Source organism: Ptiloglossa arizonensis, chromosome 4, assembly GCF_051014685.1.
Source record: "Ptiloglossa arizonensis isolate GNS036 chromosome 4, iyPtiAriz1_principal, whole genome shotgun sequence".
In the NCBI taxonomy this organism is placed as follows: Eukaryota; Metazoa; Arthropoda; class Insecta; order Hymenoptera; family Colletidae; genus Ptiloglossa; species Ptiloglossa arizonensis.
Genome location: NC_135051.1, coordinates 18,694,395 through 18,719,166, shown reverse-complemented (window position 1 = coordinate 18,719,166; position 24,772 = coordinate 18,694,395). Strand labels below are relative to the sequence as shown.

Sequence of the window (24,772 nt, the reverse complement as noted above, 5' to 3'; positions counted from 1 at the left end):
ACCGTGGCGGTCCCCTCCGGCGCGATACGTGGATCGAATGACGAGACAGCACTCAGTGCGTGGGCGTACTACGGCTCGTACGATCGGAAGACTCGAGCCGGCACGGAATAAAGAAAGTTTTCATGGGCGCAGTAATGAGTTATCGTCGAGTCTCGCGCAAACCTTCAACGGTCGAAAACTTATCGTTTTTTTTTCTTTTTTTTTTTTTTTGTTACCCCACTTGCTTTTAAGTTCGACGATAAATCTAGCCGCGCGTTATCCCAACGTAATTACCGCCGTAACGTATCTCGCGGGACGTTTATACGCGTTCAACGATCTCGCGGACAAATTCGTTCCCGCGCTCGGACTTAGACACTAACACCGAGTATCTTTTCACTGTGGAAAAAGTGGTGGAATTTTTTCTCCTTCCTTCCTCCAAGAAATTAATCGCTATTAAATGGACCAGTTACCCAAAACGTACCAAAGCACCGTTATTTACGAAGCCCTTAAATTCACACGCGTCTTCGTCCTCGGCGACCAAACGGTTGGGACTTTGACGTCGCGTTCGGGGATCGTTATCGCGCTGAAATATTCGCCTCCACTAATTTTTTTTCCCTTCCCACCCACCACCACTGTTGCGTGTATGTCAGTTCTCTCAAGACGTCTTTATACACGAGGCTGTTTATGGTCCCTTTGATCTCTCCGGAACCGAGTAGATTTTTTTCGCGCCGGGGAATGCATCCACAGTCCACGTTGGGTCTTCGAGGTGTAATTGGAGGTGTAATTGGAGCGTTGGAAACTTTGAATATCCTCTTGTTGATCGCGCCACGTTAATTGGCATCGATGGATCGTCGTGTGAGTGGATTTTTCACTTTACGTTCGGTGGATTCGGGACGGAGCAACGTCGAAAATAATTCGAGCGCGCGATAAAGCTCGGGGGGAAACGTTGAACGGGGGCCGATTCGTATTCTCGGCGATTATCATACACCGAACGAGCCTCGACAATGGCCACGAGGACGAGCCGGCGACAGTCGTGTTGGTTATCTCCGTGTGAATGCACTTGCAGCAGCGCGCCGTCGGTTAGTTTTGAAAAGAGAGAGCTGCTCCGTAACGAGTGTATCCGGCACAAAAGTGAGATCAAAGACGAGAAGGGGAGGGGGGAGGAGCTGGTTGCTCGACTCCTCTCCAATGCGAGGAATCGAACGCCTCCTCCCGTCTTGACGTCTTCTATCACGCTCCGGGTATACGTATCGCGAAATCGCGCGCGAGAACTCGAGAAGACGATTTTCGTTGCTCTCCTACTCAGTTTCGATACTTATCGGTCTTATAACGCCGGGGGGAGGGGGGAAGGCAGAAAGTTGGCAGAAATTTCCTCAAGGCCGATACTTTCCACTGCTTTAGCGACAGCCGAGGAGATACCACCGCGTGACAGCCTCTCTTAATCTACGGTTCAGTGTTCGGAGTTCAGAAAACGTAATAAGTGTAATTGTGGGACGACCGAATAAAAAAGTCTATTGGCGGGAAAATTATCGAAAGAGTTTATGGTACATTATTTGGAAAAATTGTTCATGAAGTATTGGAGTGTTCTTTTTTTTGTGGCTAAGGGGAATGACTCGAGTGAAACGTTAGAGTGAAAATGATTTTTGACCATTTTTTTGTTACATTTTCGTCACTTTTTGTATATATTCTCAAGATGCACAGTTTTATGGACGTTAGAAATTTGAGAGGAATTCAAGAACCGTGGGTTATATTTGAAATTATATTTTTCAAACAGTTCTGTTACGAAATAAACTTTGTTCGATTTTTTATTTTATATCGTATGAAAGTGTTAGATTCCACACCGTTGACAAGAAGATCCATGGAGAATGACATTTGTTACTTGGAAAAAAAACGGATAAATTGTGACAAAAAAGATTTGTATCTTGGATTATTATAAAGAGTATTTATACATGGAAAATGACGAAAAGTTTCATCGAAGTGTTAAGTAATAAAAAGAATTCAATTGTCATAGATCAACTGTCATTCAATATTTTCGTAAAATTAATAGTTCTATCTGTTTTCAACAATACACATTCCTCTGTAATACTGATAGAATTTGCTCGTTTAATCTCGACGCAAAAACTGGAAAAGTTTTTTTAAAAATTAAACTATCTGATCGAACGTTGTCCCTGTTTGTAAGAATTACGGTAATGTTTTAAATTTTACGTCGAACGTGAGATTATTCGAGCGTGGACAATATTAATCAGAAAAGGGTTTCGAGGACCATAGGCAGCCGGAATGCGACCAGGGGGGCGCAGAGAGGGGAGAGAGCCTTGACTCGAAAAGTGGGAGAGCCTTGACCTTGGAAACGCCTAAATCTTTGGCCCCTCCCACGATAGAAGTTTCTAGGGGGCGTCTGGCGAGTCGTTTCGGGGTAAAGAAACGCTCGAAACGTTTCACAGAAGTAAATCTGTTCCCTTCGTGCCGATTCGCGTCTTAGAACGACTCGTGGGAGGGGGATAGGGGAGTGGAAGGTAAAGGACGACCGAATTTTAGGGCAATAACGAGCCAGATATAAATAAACAGCGCGCGGCGAGGATTCTCGAGAGAAAAAGCTCATCTGGCATCGCGGTGGTGCAATATCTCGCACGAGTTGGCAACACATTGTGTTGTCGGGGCCGGGGGCACGTGGTTTATTTGCAAAGAAAAACGACACTCCTGCAGGGTCGTGACGTGCCGCGAAAAGCCCCAAGGAGAAACGAAGAAAAAAGAAAACTGAACGGGGATCACGAGCTCCGGGGACCACATCTGCGGGCCACGAATCGGGCCCCCACGTGGCGCTGGAGACCTCGAATCCCCGAGCAAAAAGCCACGAAGGGTACCTCGGTGCCGAGGGATTTCCAGAAAACACGTAACCAAGATTTACGCGAACAATGGACGACGAACGAGACGAGAAATTCGGACAAATGCTCGTTCACTCTGTAATTAGAACCCTTATCTGTTTTACTCGACGACGAATACAATTCTTTTATCATTTTGTTTGACTCTACGACAGACCTACTTCTCGAAGATGTTCAATGCTTCAAACCTTGTTAGAGTTAAAAATCTTCTGAGAAGAGATTCTACAAAAATATTTTTACTATAAACAGCTTAATCGATGATCGCGAGGCCCCCCTGCTGACGACCATGTGCTTCAAAGATTTTCGTTAAATATTTTATATCGAGAATTTTTTCCCGCGTTAATTATCGTTCGAACAAACAAAAAATTCCCCCAAGGACTCTTTGGAAAAAATCCATGCTCCTCTCGCAGTATCTAATATTTATTATCTTATCCATTTGTCAGATATTTTGTTTCAGCGCTCACGGAATTATCTCTCGAACTTTTTCACCCACACCCGAACGAGTAAGCTCAAAAGAGTCTCGAGAAGGGACAGCCAAGGGAAAAATTTCCGTTCCGCGAGTATTTACAATCAGCGTCACGCAGCCTGGCTCCACCTCGCTCGCACCGGGCGCGTGCAAAGGGGTTAATCGGGGACCGTGAAGGATCTATGGCTTCCGATCTTCGCGGGCCATTAACGGTGAATGGCGTAGGAAGGATTAATAAACCTAGGGGTCCATTTCTCCCTCCTTCTCTTCCTCTCTCTCTCTGTCTCTCCTCGCTCACGAAACTGTGTCGGAGAATGTTTCCAGAGTGTCCTTTTCTTAATTCGTAGCGATTCGTGCGCGCGTTGCGCGGCTATAAACTGCGTGGCGTATGATAAACAGCGAGGAACGATCAAAGGGAGTACACGCAATACGAGCAGAAATAGCGATCGTTTCACGGGGCATTTCTACGCGTGGCTCTCTGCTCCCCTCTATTTCTCTCCCTCCCCCTCCCCATCCCTCTGTTTCCCTCTCCTCCCGCTCTTTCACTCGGTGCAGTTGCACAGGTCATGCACCTCAAAGGCCAGCCCTGTCAGGGCCGTGAATAGCCCATCGGCTCGCGGGACGCTTGGGGTGGGGGAGGGGATAGAGGGACGAGGGTTGTGAAAGGGCACATCGAGTGTTTTCAGAAGGTACTCGGCTGAGTATCGGCCCACCATCGTCGAGAAGAATAGAAACGAACGATACAGATTGCCTCGGTCGAAGCGATACATTTATCGGGGAGCCCTGGTGGTAGTTGTGGTGGTAGTGGTAGGGGAAGAAACGGTGATTCCCCGAGTTCGAGAGAATTCGTTCTGGCCCAGAAACTAGAACAACGTTGCTTCTGTGCGTTAAATTCTTCCATTCGGTGCTCGAAGGAATTCTGTTCGTTCTTTGAGCCGGTTAGGGGCATGTACTTTTATCGAGGTACCCTCTTCTCGAAGAAGAGGTACTTCCTGGAAGGTATGGCCCAGGAATAAGTAATTGAACGTAAGTTCACGTTCGAAGGTCTTGAAACTAGTAGTGTTTGAAATTTTAACTTTGTCAATTTTCAATATTTTTTATACATAATCGATAAGTTTTTCTTTCGCCTCTTTTGTCGACTCTTTAATTTCTCATGTTTCCGCTTACTAGTGAAGTGGCAAATTTTTAGGTACAATGTCCTTTTATACCATTGCAGGGCACGTGTGTACGAAAATTGAATCGTAAACAGTATTTGATTATATAGAATTACAAAAATTTTTTAAAATAATCTACCGTATATTCCCCTTTTAATGAAACAAACATTGAATTAATTCACCGATTAATTTCTCTTGAATATTCTTTCGAAAGGGTACCTTCTTTCACCGATACAAAGATACGTAACCCTTAACTCGGGACTGATAACCGAGAATAGTCGATAAAAAAGGCTACTCGCCCCGTCGTGGTGGCGTAGTTTTAATACCGCCGAGACACGATGTTCGTTTTATCGTCGAAATCCATCGGTGGCTACCCGAGGTGTAATAGTACGCCTGTTATATTGTGGGGGCTTCGCGGAACGATTGATATTCGAAACGCGATACTCTCGTATTTCGGTTTTCGCGTATGAAAATTTCGGGCATCGTTAGCGAGCGAATCGACTCGCGGAAATTTCCATTGTGCTTTGGTACTTTAATTGCATCGTGATGCAATATTTCGTGTTTCACGGGAATAATCTTAACCGATGAGAAACCGTGAATTTTATCGAATCGAAATTGTATACGTTAAACCGGGGTGAGGATAATAATGGGGATATTGAGCGAAGGAAGTAAAATCAAATACACGTCCAGTACAGAAGCGAGGCATGGTTATACGCTGTTATCGACCTAACCTTGAAAGTAATATGATAGCAGAACAAAGAAAAAATAAGAAAACCGGGAAGAAAAGTAGAAAATAAGAGCAAATGCATAAGACGATAATTACATTGATAAGTAGGAGAAATGGTACAAAGTAAAGTGAAATAAAATAAGCAGCTAAAAAAGTAACGTCTCCGCTCGGAGAAATTTTCATAGCACGTCGTCGGTACCTACAAAATGCTTTTGTCTCCTTAGATTCGTCTTTAACTCTACCCCGGTTGTAGAGAGGTCTTCCAACCTCTAAATCTCGCAATTATCTCGTACAAAAGCTGCGCGGATTAATGGAAGCTTCGTCTACCAGCTGTTCCATAAGAAATTCTTGATGAACCGTTTAAGAGGAAATCAAGTGTCTCCCCCCTCGGGCGATAAATATGTTATTGTTATTGGTACACCCTGTGCGTTTGCGTGTATGCGATTAAGCTACGTCAAGGAGTAACATTATCTCGTGCTATATAGATGAGTAGCAATCCGTTAGAGAGATTAATGGTTTGGCATTATCAGGCCGATATAGTGGAGTTTACCGACAGGTTTTTCAGGAAAGGAAGGACTTCATCTTGATTCGACCCGCCGAAAATTCGTTTATCACGGACCGCAAAATCGCGGTCCCCGGTTCGATAGTTTTTCGTCGTTTGTCGCCACCGCCCCATTTTTCTTTCCTGCTGGGTGTTTTATTTTTATTTATCAAGCTTTTCGGAGAATTAAATCCCATGGGGGTTTAAGACCAAAATGTGCTCGACGAGATGCGGGGAAAAAGTGTCTTCAACGCGCGGTGTTTCTAAACAAAAGTGAAAAATTTGATTTATTATTTAGCAAACTTAACCGTTGCTTTAGACGAGAATATACCGGGCAACGTTTGGAGAAAAATGTGTTCTCAACGTGTAGGTGTCTAAACACAAGTAGAAAATGCACAATTACATTTTTATCTTAGCATGGTATTTTATTTATCAAAATTTTCAACGAATAACAATGCGTGAACGAAATAGTGCTCTTAACGTGTAGGTCTCTAAATACGAGTAGAAATGAATCAAACAGTCGGAAACTCGTCTACTGTTCATCCTAACGTGACATTTTATTTATTACTTATTAAGCGTCTTGTTAGTAAAATTTCAAATCGTTTAAAATGAGAATGTATTCGACGACGCGTGTGAAAAAAGGTGATCTCGTCGTGTAGATCTCCAAACACGCCTAGAGACTGATCGAACAGTCTCATCCTAGCCCCGGTGCTTTATTATTCGCGAAGCTTTTCGTCGAATAAAATTCCATTGTTCGAGACGGAAATATATATTCCACGAAACGCGAGAAAAACGTGTTCTTAATTCCAAGCAGTTCTAAACACCGAGCGGAGAATGATTAAACAATACGTAGAATCTCAGCCGAGCGTGGAACGGGCCTGACAAATTGCTCGATAATTTTTCAACGGATTCGGAGTTTGCGCATAACGCGTTCTTTATATTCGGATCCCACGGCGGATCGAGTGATCGTCGAGGATCGCGGAACAGAAACGGAGTGACGCGGGGGAAGTTCGGTGGAGATACAGAACGAGAGATGAGGAGAAGGAGGAGGGGATAGGTAGGGAGGGAGGGAGCAGAAACGAGATTAAAGATCTCGTCGTGCGATCAATTGAGGGGTCAAAAAGGTTTAAGCACCGTGCACAAGCCCCTCGAACGAGCTCGCTTAACGAGCGTCTCTAACGCGTACGAGTGTTTTCGCGATTGATGCGTGCAATGATTATTAACCCATTAAAAAAAACCGTGCCACAGTCGGAGGCCCACGCCGCTCTTCTCTCGCATTCCTGGCTCGTTTAATCGCCGCGTACACGGTCCACTCGACGTTTCCATCGATGAATCGGTTTCGAGACGCCCACGCGAACACTGGCTGCCCTCCTCGAGACGTCCCGCTGATCCTGGCACCGGTCCAGAAGCATCCGTTTAAAGGGCCGTGAAGCCACGGTGTCGGGCACAACGCGTTGGAAAAAACGCTTCCTCGATAGATAGGGATGCTTTTATTTACACCCTGTGTAATCCGGGTGGTCCGGATGCGAATAAATCGGGTAGCACCCTCGTGGCATAGTTTCTTGCACACGTATTCTCTGTTTGTATCCCCTTTCTCTCTGTACTCGCACGTGATGTCTCTTTTCAGAGCCTTTCTTTTTTTTGTGTCTCTTCGTTTGTAATCTTCTATCATTCATTTCGACGATATCTCGCCGCAATCTTTTTGCGTTTCGTGCCGCGTGCGCGATAAATGGCACGAATCATTCGTCTCGCTCGGGTTCTCACTGTGGATCTTCTCCGAGATGAAGTGCACCGCGCGGTAAGAAAGTAGAGCTCTTAAAAGAGGAGATAGTTCTCCGGAGCAGTGTCTCTCAAACTTTCCTAACCACCGCCCGACTTGGACGAAGTTCGTATTTCAATTGCGAATGGCACAGCGAATTTTAAAATTCATTTGTTTTATTAGTCGAACGGAGAAAATCTCTGGTGGAATATAAAGGAGAGAAAAGAGTGTACATATGTATCTATATGGTACCAAGAACGCGTTTTTATTGCGCATAGTACAAGTTAGTACCGTAAGAAAATACAAGAGATAGGAAATAATTTTATCAAATCCGAGTCTAATGATTGTGTTTAAAATTACACCTGAAAAACTAAATTCTATGTATAATTGTATAATTGTAAAATTATATTCACCGGAATGTTGCTCGCCCGGTCACATCGGTCCGTAGATAAAACGTTCTCCAATCGTGAGTCCAATGTTCTGTAGGGCTACCTAACTTCTTTTAAATCGCGTACAAAGTTTCGATATAGCTGTGGAGTCTTGCAAATTTTTGGAGAAAATTCAACGAGTATCCTTACCAAGAAACTTCCGAATGGTTCCACGCGCTACTGTTCGTCGATTTATGTCCAAGTCTTATGCGAGGCAAAAGCGCGAACTGCAACCGAAGCAAAGAAGTCCTCTCGGCCCACACAGTGTCGAGCGCGTAGGCGCGGTTCACGATGTAACAAGTGTGACGCGCGAGGCGAATCGCCAACGATTACGAAGCTCCTCCGTGCGAAGAAAGTGTATCGACCACGCGTGCAATTAGGATTCGCGTACGCGCGATCGTTGCGTCTTTCGTCGCGCGCGCGAAACGCGAGACGAGAAACGTGAACGAGCGTGTGTGGTCCCACTCGATCGTTCCCCGATCCACGGGCTTCGAGACCTCGATGATCGAACACGGACGATTAGAATGCAGGGAGATAGACTCGCGCGTGGTATGTTTTCGGGAGAGAATAATCGGTCGTCGAATGTTGCAAGAAAATGGTTTCGAATTTTTTACATCGCGGTAACGTCCGGTTATTGGTCAAATTTGATGCTCGTATTCAAGATAAGGAATTTTTCTCATCTACTGTGTTTCTTCGATTCAAGTGATCGTTATTTTGAACAGTAAGTAAGTATGAAAGAAAACTGAAGACTTTTTGACGAAGTAGTACCTCGGTTATTGATAAAACACCACTGTACTTCTTCATTTCGAGGAGAGACCGTAATTTTTAAGAGTATATGAAGAAACCCAGACTTGTATCGGAATTTTTTAACGGAATACAGTGAGTACCTCGGTTATTGATCAAATTACGATCAAGAGATATCTTCGCAACGTGAATTTCTTTAAATAGAGCGACCGTCGTTTCCAAGAATATATACCGAGGAAATAAACCAGACTTGTCTCGGATACTGATATAATTTACTGCTATGATTAAAGTTTATTATAAGTTTGAAGAGACATTCAAAAAAGTATTAACTTATCGTAAATAAGTTTATGCGGAATAAATACCGACTTTGAACGAATACTTTGGTCCCCGTTTTCTTGCTACGTTCGGAGATAAAAGTATTTAATTTTCTATATAAACTGTGTACAACTTTTTAATCGACTCGGTTACAATCCAAAGAGTAAAATATAAAATTAACATTCTTTTTGAAACGAACTAAAATTAATAATTCCCTTTCGACGTTCCCTTCGAGTGGCCCGTTCGGAGAAAAATTATCTATCGACGTTTCGCGTATTGATAATCGAGCGGTCTCGATGTTCAAACATTAAGCGAGGTACCACCGTATCGGGCTCGAAACTCCCGGAATTTTCTGGCGGGTCGATGCGAGAAGCAGGCCAGGTGCGCGTGTCGGTGTCTATCTGAATCTCAGTTTTGTAGATACACTCGTCCCTGGAGTCTATCTCACTCCCGCTTTTTAAACTCCGTGATCCTCCGGCTCAGGTTTTATGTTCGGGCACTATGAAATTTATGCAAATGTATTCCAAGGGAAGCTGGCGCACGACGAGAGGGACAGAGAGAGAAAGAGAGAGAGAGAGACTTCGTCGTTTTTAGAGACACAGAAGGTTTTTCTTTCGACCGTGGCCAGTAATCCAAGAGTCGAGCCGTACCCGAATTAACTCTTTGATTCCGGCAGACCTCAATCGAGATCCGGTCCCTCAATCTAGGCCCAGATTATGACGAACTCGACGTAGCCGAATTGAAACGTCGTGTATCATCGGATCGTAATGGCTCCTTTCTTCCAGTTGATCGTCTTCCTCGAATCACAAAATCCAACCAGTTACCATGCGGTTCTTTGCGGATTAACTCCCCAAAGTGGACTCCATTTTAATTCTGACCCGTAGTAAAATTTCTTTCCTTGCAAAAGGAAGTTTTCGATTATTACACTATTGCGAACCGTTTTTATTTTGTAATGTACACGTGAAAAAAAAATTTTTTTTCACAGTGACAACCATTTTAAGATTTCCCTATCACGTTTCAACCACTAAGAACAAGGTATTTAAAAAAAATGTATATATCTTAAGGGGAACAAAATTTTGCTGGAAAAAGTTTTCGAAATAAAAATTATTCACCGAATACATTCGCGACATTTTTTTGCCCATTCGGTAACTGTTAATTTTCCACCACTTTGACTCTCGATTTTCAGTTCAGGGACTCTCGAGTAAAACGATCCTACTGGGGCAAAATGACCAAGCTTACCGTAGCCCGAGGGTCGGTGCCCGTTACGTACCGGCGAGAAGTGTCTAACCTCTTTCAATCGGGTCTTCCGTTATTTCTGGAGCAACGGGGGCGGGGAGGGGGGGACAAAAAACCAAGCAAAAACCTGCAAGTATCGCTGTTCTAATTACCCGTACAAAATATGGAAATATCGCCGTTTTAAATTGTCCGTACGAAATATGGAAATATCGCTACTCTAATTGTCGGTTAGCAGAAAGGGAAGGCGCAGAGAATATTAATAACTTCGCCCGCGTTAATGAGACGATATCGCTGGATCTCGCGAGCGGCGCAGCGTAATCGCGGTAATCGTGGCAAATCGCCTCGATGCATCCTTGTTCGCTATTAGGGTCAGCGAATCGTGTGTGCGCTCGCGCGCGCGCCTGAAATTCGCGATCCCGTTAATCTGGGGAATGCTACTTCGCGACCCGTGTTTTTGTCGATTAGCAACATTTTCGAACGGAGAATCCGCTTCGATCCGCTCCGCGAGTTTGCGGTCGATTTTCCCTTGCAACGCGAAGAGAGGAAAATTTCATTTACATTTCAAAGGAGTAAACAAATTTACGTATCGTTTGCGAGCATCGGCGCTCGCGTAGAACAGCGATGCCTCGCTTAATGTTCGAGAACCGGAACGGTCGATTATTGGTACGCGAAACACGTCGGGAATAAATCGTCTCGTTTTTACAACTAACTACACCTCTGCTTGGAAGCATATGACATTTATCGAAAGTGAATCTAAGTTACAAATTAAAGAAGAAACATTCCCTCATTTAATGTACAGTGTGAAACAAGTAAGTAACCGCTACAATTGTCACGTCGAATTCGCAATCGGGGAACCATTGAAATCTTTTTTACACGTAACATCAATTTGTAATAACAATATATAGAAAATGTTATTTCGAAAAAGTAGTGTTACCGACAAGAATGCGACACCTACCGGGTGAACCGAAAAATTGTGTTTTTGCGCGAAATATATTTTTCTCCTCGAGATGATAATTACATAGGAGAGTAAACACTCGACCGTTTCTCTCTCTCTCTCTCTCTGTTGCTATCTCTCTTCGCTTTATTTTTTCTATATTGTTTTTCTTCTTTTTCGGTCTCTTTTTATCGCAGTCCAGCATTGTGCTCGTGACCGCCATTGTCTCAAAATGAAACGCTTTTGTCGGCCGTTTAGCGGTCGCAACGGCTGCCTTCCACCGCTTATGCTTTCTACTCGGTGTGCAACGTCTTAATTGTGGGTCAATTTCCGGCGAAAAGGGGCAGGGGGGCCCCACAGAGGATCCATCCCACCACGCACGAATCGCGCGGCGACGCGGTGGCCCGCCGGACCGATGTATCTCGGCGAACGATCTAAAAGTAGAATTCCAGCTAGGAGATCGTTCCATAAGCCGCGTGGGAATCGTCAGAACCCGCGAGAAGTACATTTTCGAGGGGCGCCCGCTGCCGGTTTAATTCAATTTACGCCGCTCGTGATCTTGTTCCCCCGTCGTGAATTGAAACTCGTGGAAGGGGAGTGGAGAACCGATGAAGTGGATTCGATGTTCGCCAATATTTATCGGAAGAATTCTCCCGTAGATCCTATCGGCTGCAATTGCGATCACGATCCCTCTAATCGCTGCAGAAACATCGCGAGAGGTAGCAACACGTTTCGGGGTCCAGAAGTTCCGCCATACTGTTAGAACGTTTATTCGAGCGCCAGAATTTTGCAGCGTTTTGGTACGTGGAACTGTTCGATGTTCAGAGGAGAATTTATCGCAATATATTTTCAACGAGAGGAATCGGTATTATTGTTACAATTGGCGAAACAAGTAGAACAGAAAAGCTTACGTTCGGGTAAAATATTGACACGAGTGTGTGTGTGTGTGTGTTTACGTTGCGAATGTACAGGTCGAGGCAAGTGTGTATTGGGTGAAGTTGTAGAATGTGGTGGAAAAACGTTTCATGTGTTGGGGGTGGTTCGAGGTACGATGCAATAATTAGTTTTCTGCTGTTTTGATTTTTTCAAGACAATAAATTAAGTATGTTAAGAGTTTCGTACATCGATGAAGAAATGAAATAGGAGAAAACCGAATAACTTTCTATTGGATCATCTTTTTTAATACAAAGTATAATTTACAATTGGCTTGTGGAATAAAAATACAAATTTTGCATTACGGATGGAAATATTTCACGCGGTGCGAATAAAATTTTGATTCGACTGAAAAGCGAGATAAATGGTCCCGCGTTGGTCCGATTCGTCATCTTTTATTCGAACGAAATTTTGCCCCGTCTCTGGCCGTAATACACTCGTCAATAGCTTTTGTCACGGTCGTGTCGACTCGTCCGATGAATATATTTGACCAGGGGGTTGTGTCGGCTAATTTGTCAGATCGTTGAATCCCATGTTCGTAACGAACGAGCGTTAAGACGATTAATCTGGCGCATTATAGGTGAAATAAATATGCATGACGAGCGCAAATGTACTCCTCGATAGTCAATATTCACCGTGCAGCTGCTGGACAGGCATATTGAATTTCAAACGACCGTTATGGTCTTTAACGATTCGACGCACGAGCGCGTGCCTGACCGTTACGATACCTAATGCGCCCCAGGCCCGAAAATCGAATTAATTCCAACCGGATATCGGTCAACTACCGGATACTTCGACATTGGTAAAACATAGAGCCATCGTCTAACAGGAAACCGAGCGAGGGACCGTTTTACGGAAGCACGAACGCGTCTTCTTCACGCCGCGGCGCCGACGAATATTTACGAAACGATTCTCGACTCACAAAACACGAATCGTAATGCATCGATGCTTTGCCATTAGTTCGGTTTACCGGTGTAATCGGTATCGAGTAACAATCGGTATACACCGAGTGTCTCGTACAATGTTCGAAAGTCGGCACCTCGAATTATCAATATGCGAGGCACGGGTAGAGAATGTTCCCAGACCCTCGAAGAGGACAACGAATAAGGATTTTTCATTTTAATAAGAGTAAGTGGCAGTAGTGCCTCGCTTAATGTTCGAAAATCGACGCTGAGAATTATCAATATGCGAGGCACGAGTGGAGAATTCTTTGTTGCAACTTAAAAGGGCCGCTCGTAGGGGACAACGAATGGGATGCATTGGACATGACTCCTGATCGCGAATCCGAGCAGCATATTTTATCAATACCCGAGACAGTTCTGTACTACACAAGTACGAACGATGTAATCGTTGTTGGAAAATTGCCTGGTATTTTAAATTAACGTGGTCTCGAAGTTTTTAATTTCAACGGAGATCGTTCACGAATCCGAGCAAGTACCCGAGAGATCACTATCCGTGAACAACATCGGTCTAACACTTTTGGACGAATAGTTGCGGTGGAAAATTGACAAGTATTTTAGAGAACGTATGTTTGGAATTTGGGATTTTAATCGCAAGGTATGCTGCATCCGTAATGCATTGGCGCTTCATCGTGCTTAACGTCGATTAGCTCGATACAGTGGTGTAACCGATGTAGAGTAATAATCAGCGTACAGTAGTGCCTCGCATAATGTTTCCAAATCGGGGCTTGGAATTATTAATATACGGAGCACAGATGGAGAGTTTTCTATCGATGTTGGTCCAACTTCAATGCGGCATTGCGGATACCATTTAATCGCGAATCCGAGTCACAAATTTGATCAATATACGAGACATTACTGTACGAAATACCTCTGAGCAAGGTCACTCCAATAATTTGAACCAAGAAAATTGGTGAAAAATTTCTGACTATTTTAAAGAAGTTTTATTTGTAAATTTTTTGAATTCTTTATTGTAATCCCTTTACAAGTACTTTTGTAATGTATACGTATGGAAGGAATCAACGAGTGGTTAAAGCACTCGTCTACCAACCTAAGGACATCGGATTCGAATCTTGTTCTCCTAATTTCAATATTTCACGCGTTTCCTTTTCAAACTCGATTGCGTTCTTGAAAAATCGACGCGTTTAACTCACGCAGTGTTTTTGATTTGTTCCAGGAGGACATCGAGTGCTCCCTCTTATTCACGATTCACGAAGATGCGAGCCCGTCGAAAATGAGCGATGAAATAATCTTGAAGACCCTAACCGCCGGCAACAACATTCCATTCGTGGACGAGGATGGCCCGGCGCCGGCCGTTGACCATCATCATCATCATCATCGCACCCGATCGAACGTCGCGCGGAGGGAGTCGACGAAGGAAGTCCCTCCGAGCCTCGGCTCGAGGTACGCGCAGAGTTTTGCGACCTTCCGTTCAATAGCACCGCCGAAAATCGGGCAGGAGACCGAGGGGGCTGCTTCATTGCCGCAAAAAGGGTCCACGTTCGTTCAGAAGGAGTCCCAACATCGATACGTTCGACAGTCGTCTGCGACGAGACGAAACAAGAACGAGAGCGTCGACCCAGGCCCGGAGAATCCTCTGCAGCGTTACGAGAATGCGGTGCTCAAGTACCAGAAACCAAAAGCTCGTCCAAAACGACAACTGAGTCGCGATCGTCAGCAACTACAGCAGCAGCAACAACAGAATCACGGTTACTCGAGCAGCGACGAGAGCGTGGTCAGAAACAAGTCGAAGAGCATCAGCTCGATAGACACCCAATCGGTGAACAACATCCTGGATGAGTACGAGGATCTTGATTACAGACGGTCCTCGGATCTGAGCGACGTGGGCGACATCAGCGTGTCGAACTTCGAGGCGGTGATGATGGACCAACAACAAAAGAAGCAACAACAGGACAAATCGCGAATCACCGGGCCCAGAATGCAACCCAAGTGTTCTCCAGTGCGTGAGAAGTCTCAACCTGTCCTCAAAGTGAACCAGCAAACCCAGGTGAGACAGAGGTCCCGCGAGAGACAGAAGGAGTCCGTGAAACGAATTCCACCCTCACCGACCGAAGACGATTCGCCGCCACGAGCTCAGTTAACAGTGGACGCCAGTCGCGGCAAAGTCCCGGAAGTGTTGCTCCGCAAAGGTGAGGTACAGAAGAGGGTGGACGAGTGGCTGAGCCAGGCCCAGAGTCAGAATTTCCCAGGCTCCCGCGAGAAACCGTTAACTCGGTCGAACAGCAGTGCCGAGCAGAAGAGTCAGCGTCGATATCGCCAAGATTCCAGGTCCAGGTCCATAGACGAGGGCAGGGACAAGCTGAACGGTACGTCATCCAGCTACGACGACCTCAGTCGAGCGGAAAAGAAACCGGAGCGCAAGGTGGACAAGGTGAACGTGGCCGTCAACACCAGCCGCGGGACCTACAAAGAGTACCTGGCCCTGAAGAGCAGGGGCAAGCAACATGATTACGGTTTCAGCGCGTCAAACAGCGGTGCGGGCAGATCCAGGGACATCAGTCCGTCCACCGGCTCGAGAATACCTCAAAGGGGCCCGTTGAGTTCCAGCTTCAGATCCCGCCGATTGGAATCCAGCAACGAGGAGGGTCAAGCGGATAACATCGGGGAGCAGCAACAGCAGCCGCAGCAGTTGTTGTACCAGGCCGAAAAGAACTGTCGCAGAGCCACGAGCAGCAGCACCGAGACCAGGCTGACGGGTTTGGTAAAGACCAGAAACGAGTCCGATCACGGCAGGATATCTGGGGTAAGCGGGGCTATCGGTAACCCGACAACACTGACGACGACGACGGTGGCGTCGTCGTCGTCGTCGTCGGTTATCCCCTGCAGGAGAGCGTCGTTCAAGCGATCGCAGAACCACGATCAAAGCGCGAGCGGCGGTACGACGAGGCCGCTCGTTAAGGAAGAGACGGGCCAGAGACCGAGAGGAGGAGGCGGCTGCGCGGCCACGAAGGGCCCGAGCAACCTTGGCGACCAAGGCGAGGAGTCGATCTCACCAAATAAGGACGGAGAAAGTAGGCGGCCGACTCTCACGGGCGATTCACCGCGAGTCGGTGATAAAGCAACCGATGCCGCCTGTAAATCGATGGAAGCCTCGAGGAGCTCCACCGAGCGGACCGCGCGAGACGTCGCGAGGATTACCGGTGAGATGGGTGGCGGAGGGGAGTCCAGGTACAAGAGAGAGACCGTCAAAGGGGATCAGACGAGGCTGGAGAGTAACAGCGGCAACGCGTACGGTGCCGTGGGCGCGCGTGTTCGGACCCTCCAAGGTCAACAGGAGTCCCGCGTCACGAGACCGAGGAATCCTCAAGCGGGCAACTTGCCGCCGGAGGCACGAAAGCCGCCGGTTCTGCCCAGGAAGGAGCAACAGATCCCGTGCATCCAGGACAAGGGTTCACCGATCGTCTCCGCGCAGCAATCAACTTTCAAGCCTAACAATCGTGTGTACGCCGCTCTCCAGCAATTGAACGAGCAGAACTCGGTGCGGTCCAGGACCACCGTCTCGAACAACGAATCCGCAACGACGAGATCCACGCGTTACACGTCGCCAAATCATGTGGAGAAAATCTACGAACGAAGCCTCCAACCTCAGGTGATACACGCAGACGACCTCGAATCGATCCTCCTCCGACCTTCTTCGCAGGTTTCCGCTTACGGCGAGGGTGGTACTCGTACCGATCTCGAGTCACCATCCAAGGAAACTGCTCTGCTGGTGGAACGGAAACGGCACGGGGGGGACGACGAGGCCGAGGAATCCTACGAACGAATCGGTGAACTGCGTTACGAACACCTGGAGACCATCGAGGAGGACGATCAAAGGAGCGAGACGTCAGTTCCGAGGTATCAGGTGGAGATCGGTGGCGGGCCGATACAACAATTGCCGAACGGTGTACCGAGAGCCACGGAGAAGAGGAAGGAACCTGCCTACGAACCTGCCAGAACGTTCGTCACGTTTCACTCGTCCTGCTCCCCCCGTAACGCACAGACCGGCCAACAGCAGCAGCGCGCCGCACCGGCGACCGGTTCCACGGGGAGCAACGAACAGGAGGAAAAACGAGACACCGTGGAACCGATCGTCATGATCCTCGAGGACTTCGAGGTACCATACGATTCGGGGAACCAGGAGAGGAGCCAGTACTGTCACACCCGCGAGAGCAGCAATCTGTCCACGGCTACGATACCTCTGGACGAGCTGGAGAGTGAAAGACAGGCGGCAAAGTTCAAGGTCGAGGACGAGGGACAGATCGAGTCCAGGTTTCGGGACGCGGGGATTATCAACGAGGTCACCGGTAAGCCCGAGAAGGCGATCGAGAACGAGAGAACCAACTCGAGGGAGATCGAGGATCGAGGATCGGTGGTGAACGAGGTGTTGGTGAAGAATCTACAGTTCGAGCAAGATCTGCCCACCGACGGTGAACAGCAACAAGACGGGACGAAAATAATCGAGCATGTCGTCGGTCAGAGACCACAGATCGGTTACCACAACGTTCTCTGTGACGATTACGAAAACCTGCAGGACGCGAGGTACAAGGGACACAAGGTGTACGTGACGAAGGAAGAAATGGAGCGACAGAGGCTGATGGATTTGCTCAGAAAGGGGGACTACGAATCCGTGAAATCGGTGAGTGACACTGTTACCACTCTGTATATACATATTTTTCGTCCGAGTCGTCAGCGACTCGGGTTTCGGTGTCGCGGTAAGATTACAGCGTACGGGAGAGATTTTTGTCAGCGATAATTGTACACGCTGTCGGAAAAACGGCCAAGAACGGGGAAAGGTGTTGCGTTCGACCGCTTTCTCCGTCCCGCGAGCCATATTTTAAAGGCACCGCGACGCCTCGCGGCGTAAATTACACCACAAGATTCGGCACGCTCGAGCGGTTCAACGTCGGGTTAATTGCACGCTGGCGAACACGAATGATAGATACGATGTCTCAATTACATAGATGGAAATGATAGTTTTAAATCCCGTTTCCGTTATTGTTGGTGAGGGATTTTATGGCGTACCCCGGTTTCGAGGTTCTGGGATAGTCGAGGTGTTATGTCACTTTGGTGAACTGAGGAATATAAGGTTCTCGGTTCTTAGAAATTCTTTTTTCTCTGCATACTCTAAAGGTATGTTAAACTATAAATCTGTCGATTTTTATGAATAAATTTTAATCTCTGTAAATGTTATGGTTAATTAATTGGCAAAATCCATCGGAAATAAAAGAAAACAAGAAAGTTTTACAAGATGCATTAATACTATCTCTTGGTTCAGCTATAATTTATTCAAGTTCGTTACAAAATTTTAATTTGTCTAGAGGGCATCACCTAACTGAAAAAATAAAGTTTTACAATCCGTAGTAGCGTCGTTATAGAATATTGAACTTCAAACCGACATAACTGAACCAATAGATTGTACCACTAATGCACCTCTTGAAACTTCCTTGTTCTTTTTATTCCGTATAATTTTTCGCGGAAATTCCTTTTCCCAATTTTAAAATTTAACCATAAAAATTGATAAACATTTCGTCAGGCTTGTAAAATTACAAATAAAATTGACAGACTTGTCTAATATCCTTTTAAAGAACTCGTAAACGATTGATAAAATTATGTGGCTATCTTCTAAGATAATATGAAAGGGCCGTGACATTATCCACCCCGGTTTCAAGTTCCATCGAGACCTCGGTTAGCACGATTCCGCGAAGGTCGAACGTTCCCCTGGATTTCCACGAATCGAATTCGCCGATGTCACACCGTTTCATAACCGTTTTAATTCGATCCGCGATAAGCCCCATCGGATAGATACGGCCGACAGCAAACCAATAATTACATTCGCCGTTTCCATTGGGGGTATTGTGTTCCCCTCGCCGAGTCAGCGGTTCTTCCAGTAATTACAAGTCGGAATTAACCGAGATACGTTCCATTTGCTCTTTATCTCGATCGCCTATGCACCGAACCACCATTACACGAGGACCACTTCTCTCGTTTCATCGTTTTGTCGTTAGTTTCTCCCGTTTCCGGTCTCCTCCCCTCTCGATCGACACGATCAGCCGTGGTGGCGATTCGAACTTCGCGTATCCCCTTCCCTGCACCCGCCCCCCGTCCCGGACGGTTTTCGACGAGGTGTCGTGTAAACAAGCCGCGGAATCGCGACGCGATAGAAAATAGTTGGCACGGTTCTGCTTCGCGTCGAATTCAACGGGGTGCTTTCGTCGAGTTGGTAATTACGTAAAATCTATGCCGATGTTGCCTCGAGTTACGTTAACTCGCTTCGCCCGTAGCGAACTTTGTTGCACAGCGAATACAGCGAGATACGTGGGCATCTAATTAGAAACTGTGCAAAGTTGTTCGAAGATAGGAAGACTCTTACGATTTCGATCGTGGTATGTCGTTGAAGTGCGCACGGGGTTATGCAAAGCGGAGAGAAACGAAACAATTTAATTAGGAACACTTGTCAAGATTTTCTACTTTCTCAAGGTCATCGATGTTTATCCATCGAAAGCTCAGTACATCGTGAAGTAAATTTCCTTTCAACACGAATACTGGACTCTCTAGACACAATAGGATCTGTGTCGAGGAACTTCATTACATTACCAGGTATGTGTAAAATTGGAAGGTTGGGGGTGTGTGTTGAGGCGATTTAATTAGAAAGACTTCTCGAACCGATATTTTTGTCCTATACCAAAGTCGTCAGGGGGCCACGAATCCGGCTAAAGTAAATTTTAACTTGAGCCGCGATACACGCTCGACCCCCGCAATTTTCGTGAGAGGAAGGGGAGGAGGAGGAGGAGTTGTAACGCTAAAAATAACAGAAATTATTGTCCACGAGGGTAGTACGTACCCGGAGTCTTGTTGCTCGTGGTTGCTCCTCAAGGTGCACGATCTCGGGACACGACTTCGCGTAAGAAACCAGAGGGTTGGTGGGGGGGGGGGGGGTGGAGAGAGCCGCACGATTTATGATTCAGCTGAGCTCGGGAACCGAGCATTAGGTATGCGGTTCATAGTATGCTTTAACGCGCAAGAAAGATGCAATAAATTGTAGCACACGTACTAGTACGTCCCGGGACCCGTGAGGGGTGGTGAGGTTCACCCTTAACGAGGTTTCGGCTCCGCGGCGCCCTCTTTTTTTTTATTCATGTTTTCTTTTCGCGCCTCGAGGACCGCGTAAATTAATTTTCCTCCCGCTTTACGTCGTCGATCTTCAACCACCGACGAAATTCCACGATCGTCGATGTTTTTCCACCATTTTCACCACCAGCTTTCCCAGAAATCCGACTCCCCGTGGGAACGTTGAATTTTCGTCGTTTTCACGATAGACTCGCGCAGACTCGACGAAAGTCGTGTCTCGTGGACGCTCACAAAGGCGGCATTCAAAGCGGAATAGTGGGGCAGTGGAGGTGGCGTTAATGGAAGAGATTAATAAGAGGTTTCTCGAGTCCTTGCGGGGACCGAGGCGAACCAACGAACTTGTATACAAGGTGGGTCGAAAAATGTGATAAATCGGGGAAGTTGATCCGCGTACTAAATTACGGCCGAGAGGATGGAGTGTATTTTTCCATACCACTCTTCGCTTACTTCGAGGTGGTTTAATCACTCCCTTCTCGGTCGTACCAGCACCACGTGAGACACGTTTCTCGAACCGCCTTGCAGATACATAGGCGTGGAATTAACTCCCGGCGAGCTGCCATCTCCAGATGCTCGATAAAATGGCTCCGTATTCTTCTGTTGGTCCTATTTTCAATGAATCGCTTCACGAGAACTGTTTCCCACTTTTTGTCGAATAAATTAGTCCGTCACTCGTTTCGGACGTCGTTCGAATTAATTGCGCGCGATTTACGAGCCGCCTCTTTCAAAAATGGAAACGGATTTCGCGAAAAGACGTGGACCTGAACGAAAAACGAAAGCCGAACACGATATTCATAAAAAGGATTATCGCGAGAGTAATGGCGAGTCACTTGTTCCGCGATCTCGATGCGTTATTCTTTTTAATGCCACTCTGACGCGCAAATATCGGGCCGGGCGTAGGAGATTATTGGCGCAATAGCGTCGACGTTTCTCGTTGAATACGAGCGGGCAGGAAATATAGGAAAGGCTGTGAAACGACGAAAACAATTTCCTCGGACAGGTAAAACAGCGAAGCGACGCTGTTTCACCCGTCGAATAATCATTGGACTGCGAACGAAACGATGATCGCATTCGAAATGTAGTTTTTGGACGAATATAATACGATAATGAGTCGAGTATCGATCAATATTTGATGATTCGACAATGTGCATATATGTGTGAAATAAACCAGACGTGTATCGGAATTTTTAGGAGGAATATATCGTGCCTCGGGCGTTAATCAATTTCCGATCATGAGTCATTCTTGTCATTCTATTTTTGCAATCCAAACGACTGTCATTTTCAAAAATGTACACCCATGAAAGAAACCATACACGTATCGGAATTTTTAGATGGAATATTATAGTGCCTCGGGTATTGATAAAATTGTAATCAATTATGTAATAATATTATCACCTATCTATTAATTAATCTCTTCCAGCTTCAAGTTTGACCAGTCTCGATAAAAAGATTCTCCAGCCGTGCCTCGCTTATTGATAATCATCCCCAGATTCGAAGATCTAGCTTAGCGCTACCGCGTTCCGTTATATTTGAAAACCCAGAGGAGACTCGAGTAACGCTATTTCTCCAGAGAAATGACAACGCAAGGAGTGTAAAATAAAGCGACGTTATTGCGAGGGTGACGGTGAACGAAAGGGACTACGTAGCCTCTCGGAACGCCGTCTCTGGGATAAGATACGTATTGATCGAACTCTCGTGATAATTTCCAGACGAGACTGGCCTTAAAGAATAAACAAAAATCCAAGCAGAACGTTTCACTCGTAAAGTAAGTGGAGGAAGCTTCGAATGGAAACTCGATTTTACATTGAAGCGACTATTCTTTTAGAAAGTAATTCCGCAGATAGGTGGGAGTATGTCGATCAATTTCACTTAATAGTTTCTAAATTAGACTAGTTTCAACAAATGGACAACCTACCAATATCATCCATATCCAATGGATATAGAAACTTTGAATCGAGGGAGGGTTGATTTTACATAGAAGCGACTATTCTCATCGGAGAAAGTTATTAGTTTCGCAGATAAAAATTTCTAAGCGAGACTAGCTCCAAGAAACGGACAACAAAAAGGATAGAAGCTTCGGAATCGAGGGGGGGTCGATTTTACATAGAAGCGACTATTCTCTTCGGAGAAAGTAGTTCCGCGAATAGGGGTGGGGGCAGTCGATCGAATTCACGTGAAAATTCCCGGACGACGTAAACTCTCAGGGGTCGGTCGTCATATTCGACCGCGGATTGCATCGAGCACTGCGTGCTCGTAAATTTTCGTGATCGAGGAGCAGGGGAACACGCGCCAACCCCGTATCCGTATGCACTGGCACGCGCGTATATGCGTCGACCCGTGCACGCGCGTATGCATTTCTGCACGTACGCGTCTGTGCACGCGTACATATCGATGGGGCTGCCGGCTACGTCCAGCTATGCACATCTGCCCCGGAGTACGTCTCTGCACCTGTATCGTGCACGCATATTGCAAGATACACCAACCAACCCCCTCGACGAATTATGACTCGATTAATTCCGCTGTGATTCCCGCGTGGTATCTGTAACGCGCGCACGGGCTAGCGACCGTTGGCAACGGCGAGATGATTTCGAGCTTTTGGAAGATTGTGTATCGTGCGGGGGAGGAGCGAGGAACCTGCCGGAGGTTCGCGAATCTGCCTCGCGACAACGGATTCTAGCGCTCTCGTTCGAAAGCGAATACAATTATTTAACCCCGGGGGGTAAATCATTCGGTGACAGGTACGATTGTTTAACCGACGTTGCTTCGTTGCGTTTGCGTTTGCGTATTTACGTACTTCTATCGTCGTACGGATTATACAAGTATCGAACAGTAGCATAAAAGTTTTATTTCTCGTGCGATGGTCTTTGTTCTTTATTTTATTATAATAATTATGAAATAATTAATTTTAATTATGGATATAGATTTTCGTGATCCACTTATTGAATATAATTAAAATGAAATTTTATTCGTTAAAATTTTGCTGTTCAGGTATACGCATTAAGTGTCACGTTGTAGCGTTTGAATTATTTAGGAAAGGATCATCTGAGCAGGAATGAAGAGAAATTATGACAAAATACACTTGTACCTCATTTACGAACAATCGCAGAGTACAATTAAAATTACCAGGAATGAATACTTTGGGAAAAGGTAGATCGAGTACAATGCAAGTAACGAATTAGAAATTATTTAATCTATCAGTGGAGATGGAGAAAAAGTTTACTCACCATTTTTACGTAGAATCGGACCCTCCTTGAGATTCTTCTATTTTCAAAAATTTTTCCGGATAAACTAGAAATACACTAGAAAAGAGCAAGTGCCACAAGGGACGATCGCTTATCGATCGGGTCTCGACAACCCTTAATATTTGTTCCTAATACTCGAAACGTAATCGGGGGGTTGTTTTAATACGCGTCGCAGCTCGGAGAACAAGAGTACATCCGTGCTCCTACGCGTGCACAATTGCTCTAACTATCGGAAAAGTAAAAAGATAGGTGAAACGGAGAGAAAAAGATAGATAAAAGAAAGCGAATCGACCGTGGAAAATACGGGGTAAAGTGCTCCGCGATGAATCCCCTTTGACCGATTTTGTAGCGTTATCGAACAGGTTGCGGTAGGAGGAAGCGGAGAAATAATTTCAGTCGAGTGTAAAGTTTACCCACGGTTGTTTCGAACTATTTCGCCCCGGGGCAAAGAGAGGCCCCCCGACAAAAGCTACTCGCGCGAACCACTTCTATTCACGCGCGTTCGAGCACGGTACTCGCGCTCGATTGTTCGTGCGCGATACGTCGATATTTTGTAAATCGTGCGTGCCCTCTTACAAATCGGCGCGTGTGAACGCGCACGACACGCACTCGCGTCAAGGAATACTCCCGTTTCCGTGCTCCTACCCCTCTCGGTGTTTCGTTCGCGAATCCGTACAAGTGCACGCGACTTACGGAATCCCTCGGTTATAAGCTCGCACCGGATACATCGATCTAATGCGCAATCGATCGTGTCTGGGACGCGTGACGCGCGCAGACAACGCCCTGTCCGCGACAATACGCGTCTCGATTAATCCTGCGGTGATTTCGACGCATCGCGCCGAAATTATGTATGCAACTGCACGTGCGTGCCCTAGGTAGGATTAATTGGCAGCCAGCGATACGCAAACACTCCCGCAAATCGTTTCTTTTTTTTTTATTATTTTATTTTTTTTGCTTGGTTTTCATAGTTTCGGTGGCCACCGGTGTAGAATATCACTGTAAATTTCACGATCGGGGATTTTTCGGCACGTGCCGTACAAACGGAAACGTGGAAACATAACGAAGGTACGTGGCGCGCTTGAATGCGGGGTGAAGGGTAGTCAAGATCCCGTGGCGGAATTGTGCACACGGTGGGTTCGCTTACGCGGTTAATCGGTTTGAAAGCTTTTCACTGTGAGTCGAATAACGCGCATTGGTGTTGCTCGTATGTGCGTAATGGATGATAATAATGTTGCGAGAAACGAGCGAACGCGCGCGTAGAAAGAATACACGTAATTGTATAGTAAAAGTACACCGGCACGTGGAGGATGGAGAAAAGGTGGATGGAATAAAGAGTAACGTAGGCGTT

General features: G+C 46.1%; 1 protein-coding gene across 8 annotated transcripts in view; it reads left to right on the top strand.

The window, feature by feature from the left end:
- Positions 1 to 24,772, top strand: part of LOC143145130 (uncharacterized) — a 265,611-nt gene that overhangs the window by 4,960 nt on the left and 235,879 nt on the right. For all 8 annotated transcript variants that reach the window (XR_012991619.1, XM_076308175.1, XM_076308173.1 and 5 more), the window contains exon 3: positions 14,232 to 17,693. Coding sequence is in view for 7 of the 8 variants with exons in the window: in XM_076308175.1 (XP_076164290.1) it covers positions 14,289 to 17,693 (3,405 nt within the window). In the remaining variant the exon portion in view is untranslated. The remainder of the gene's footprint in view (positions 1 to 14,231; positions 17,694 to 24,772) is intronic.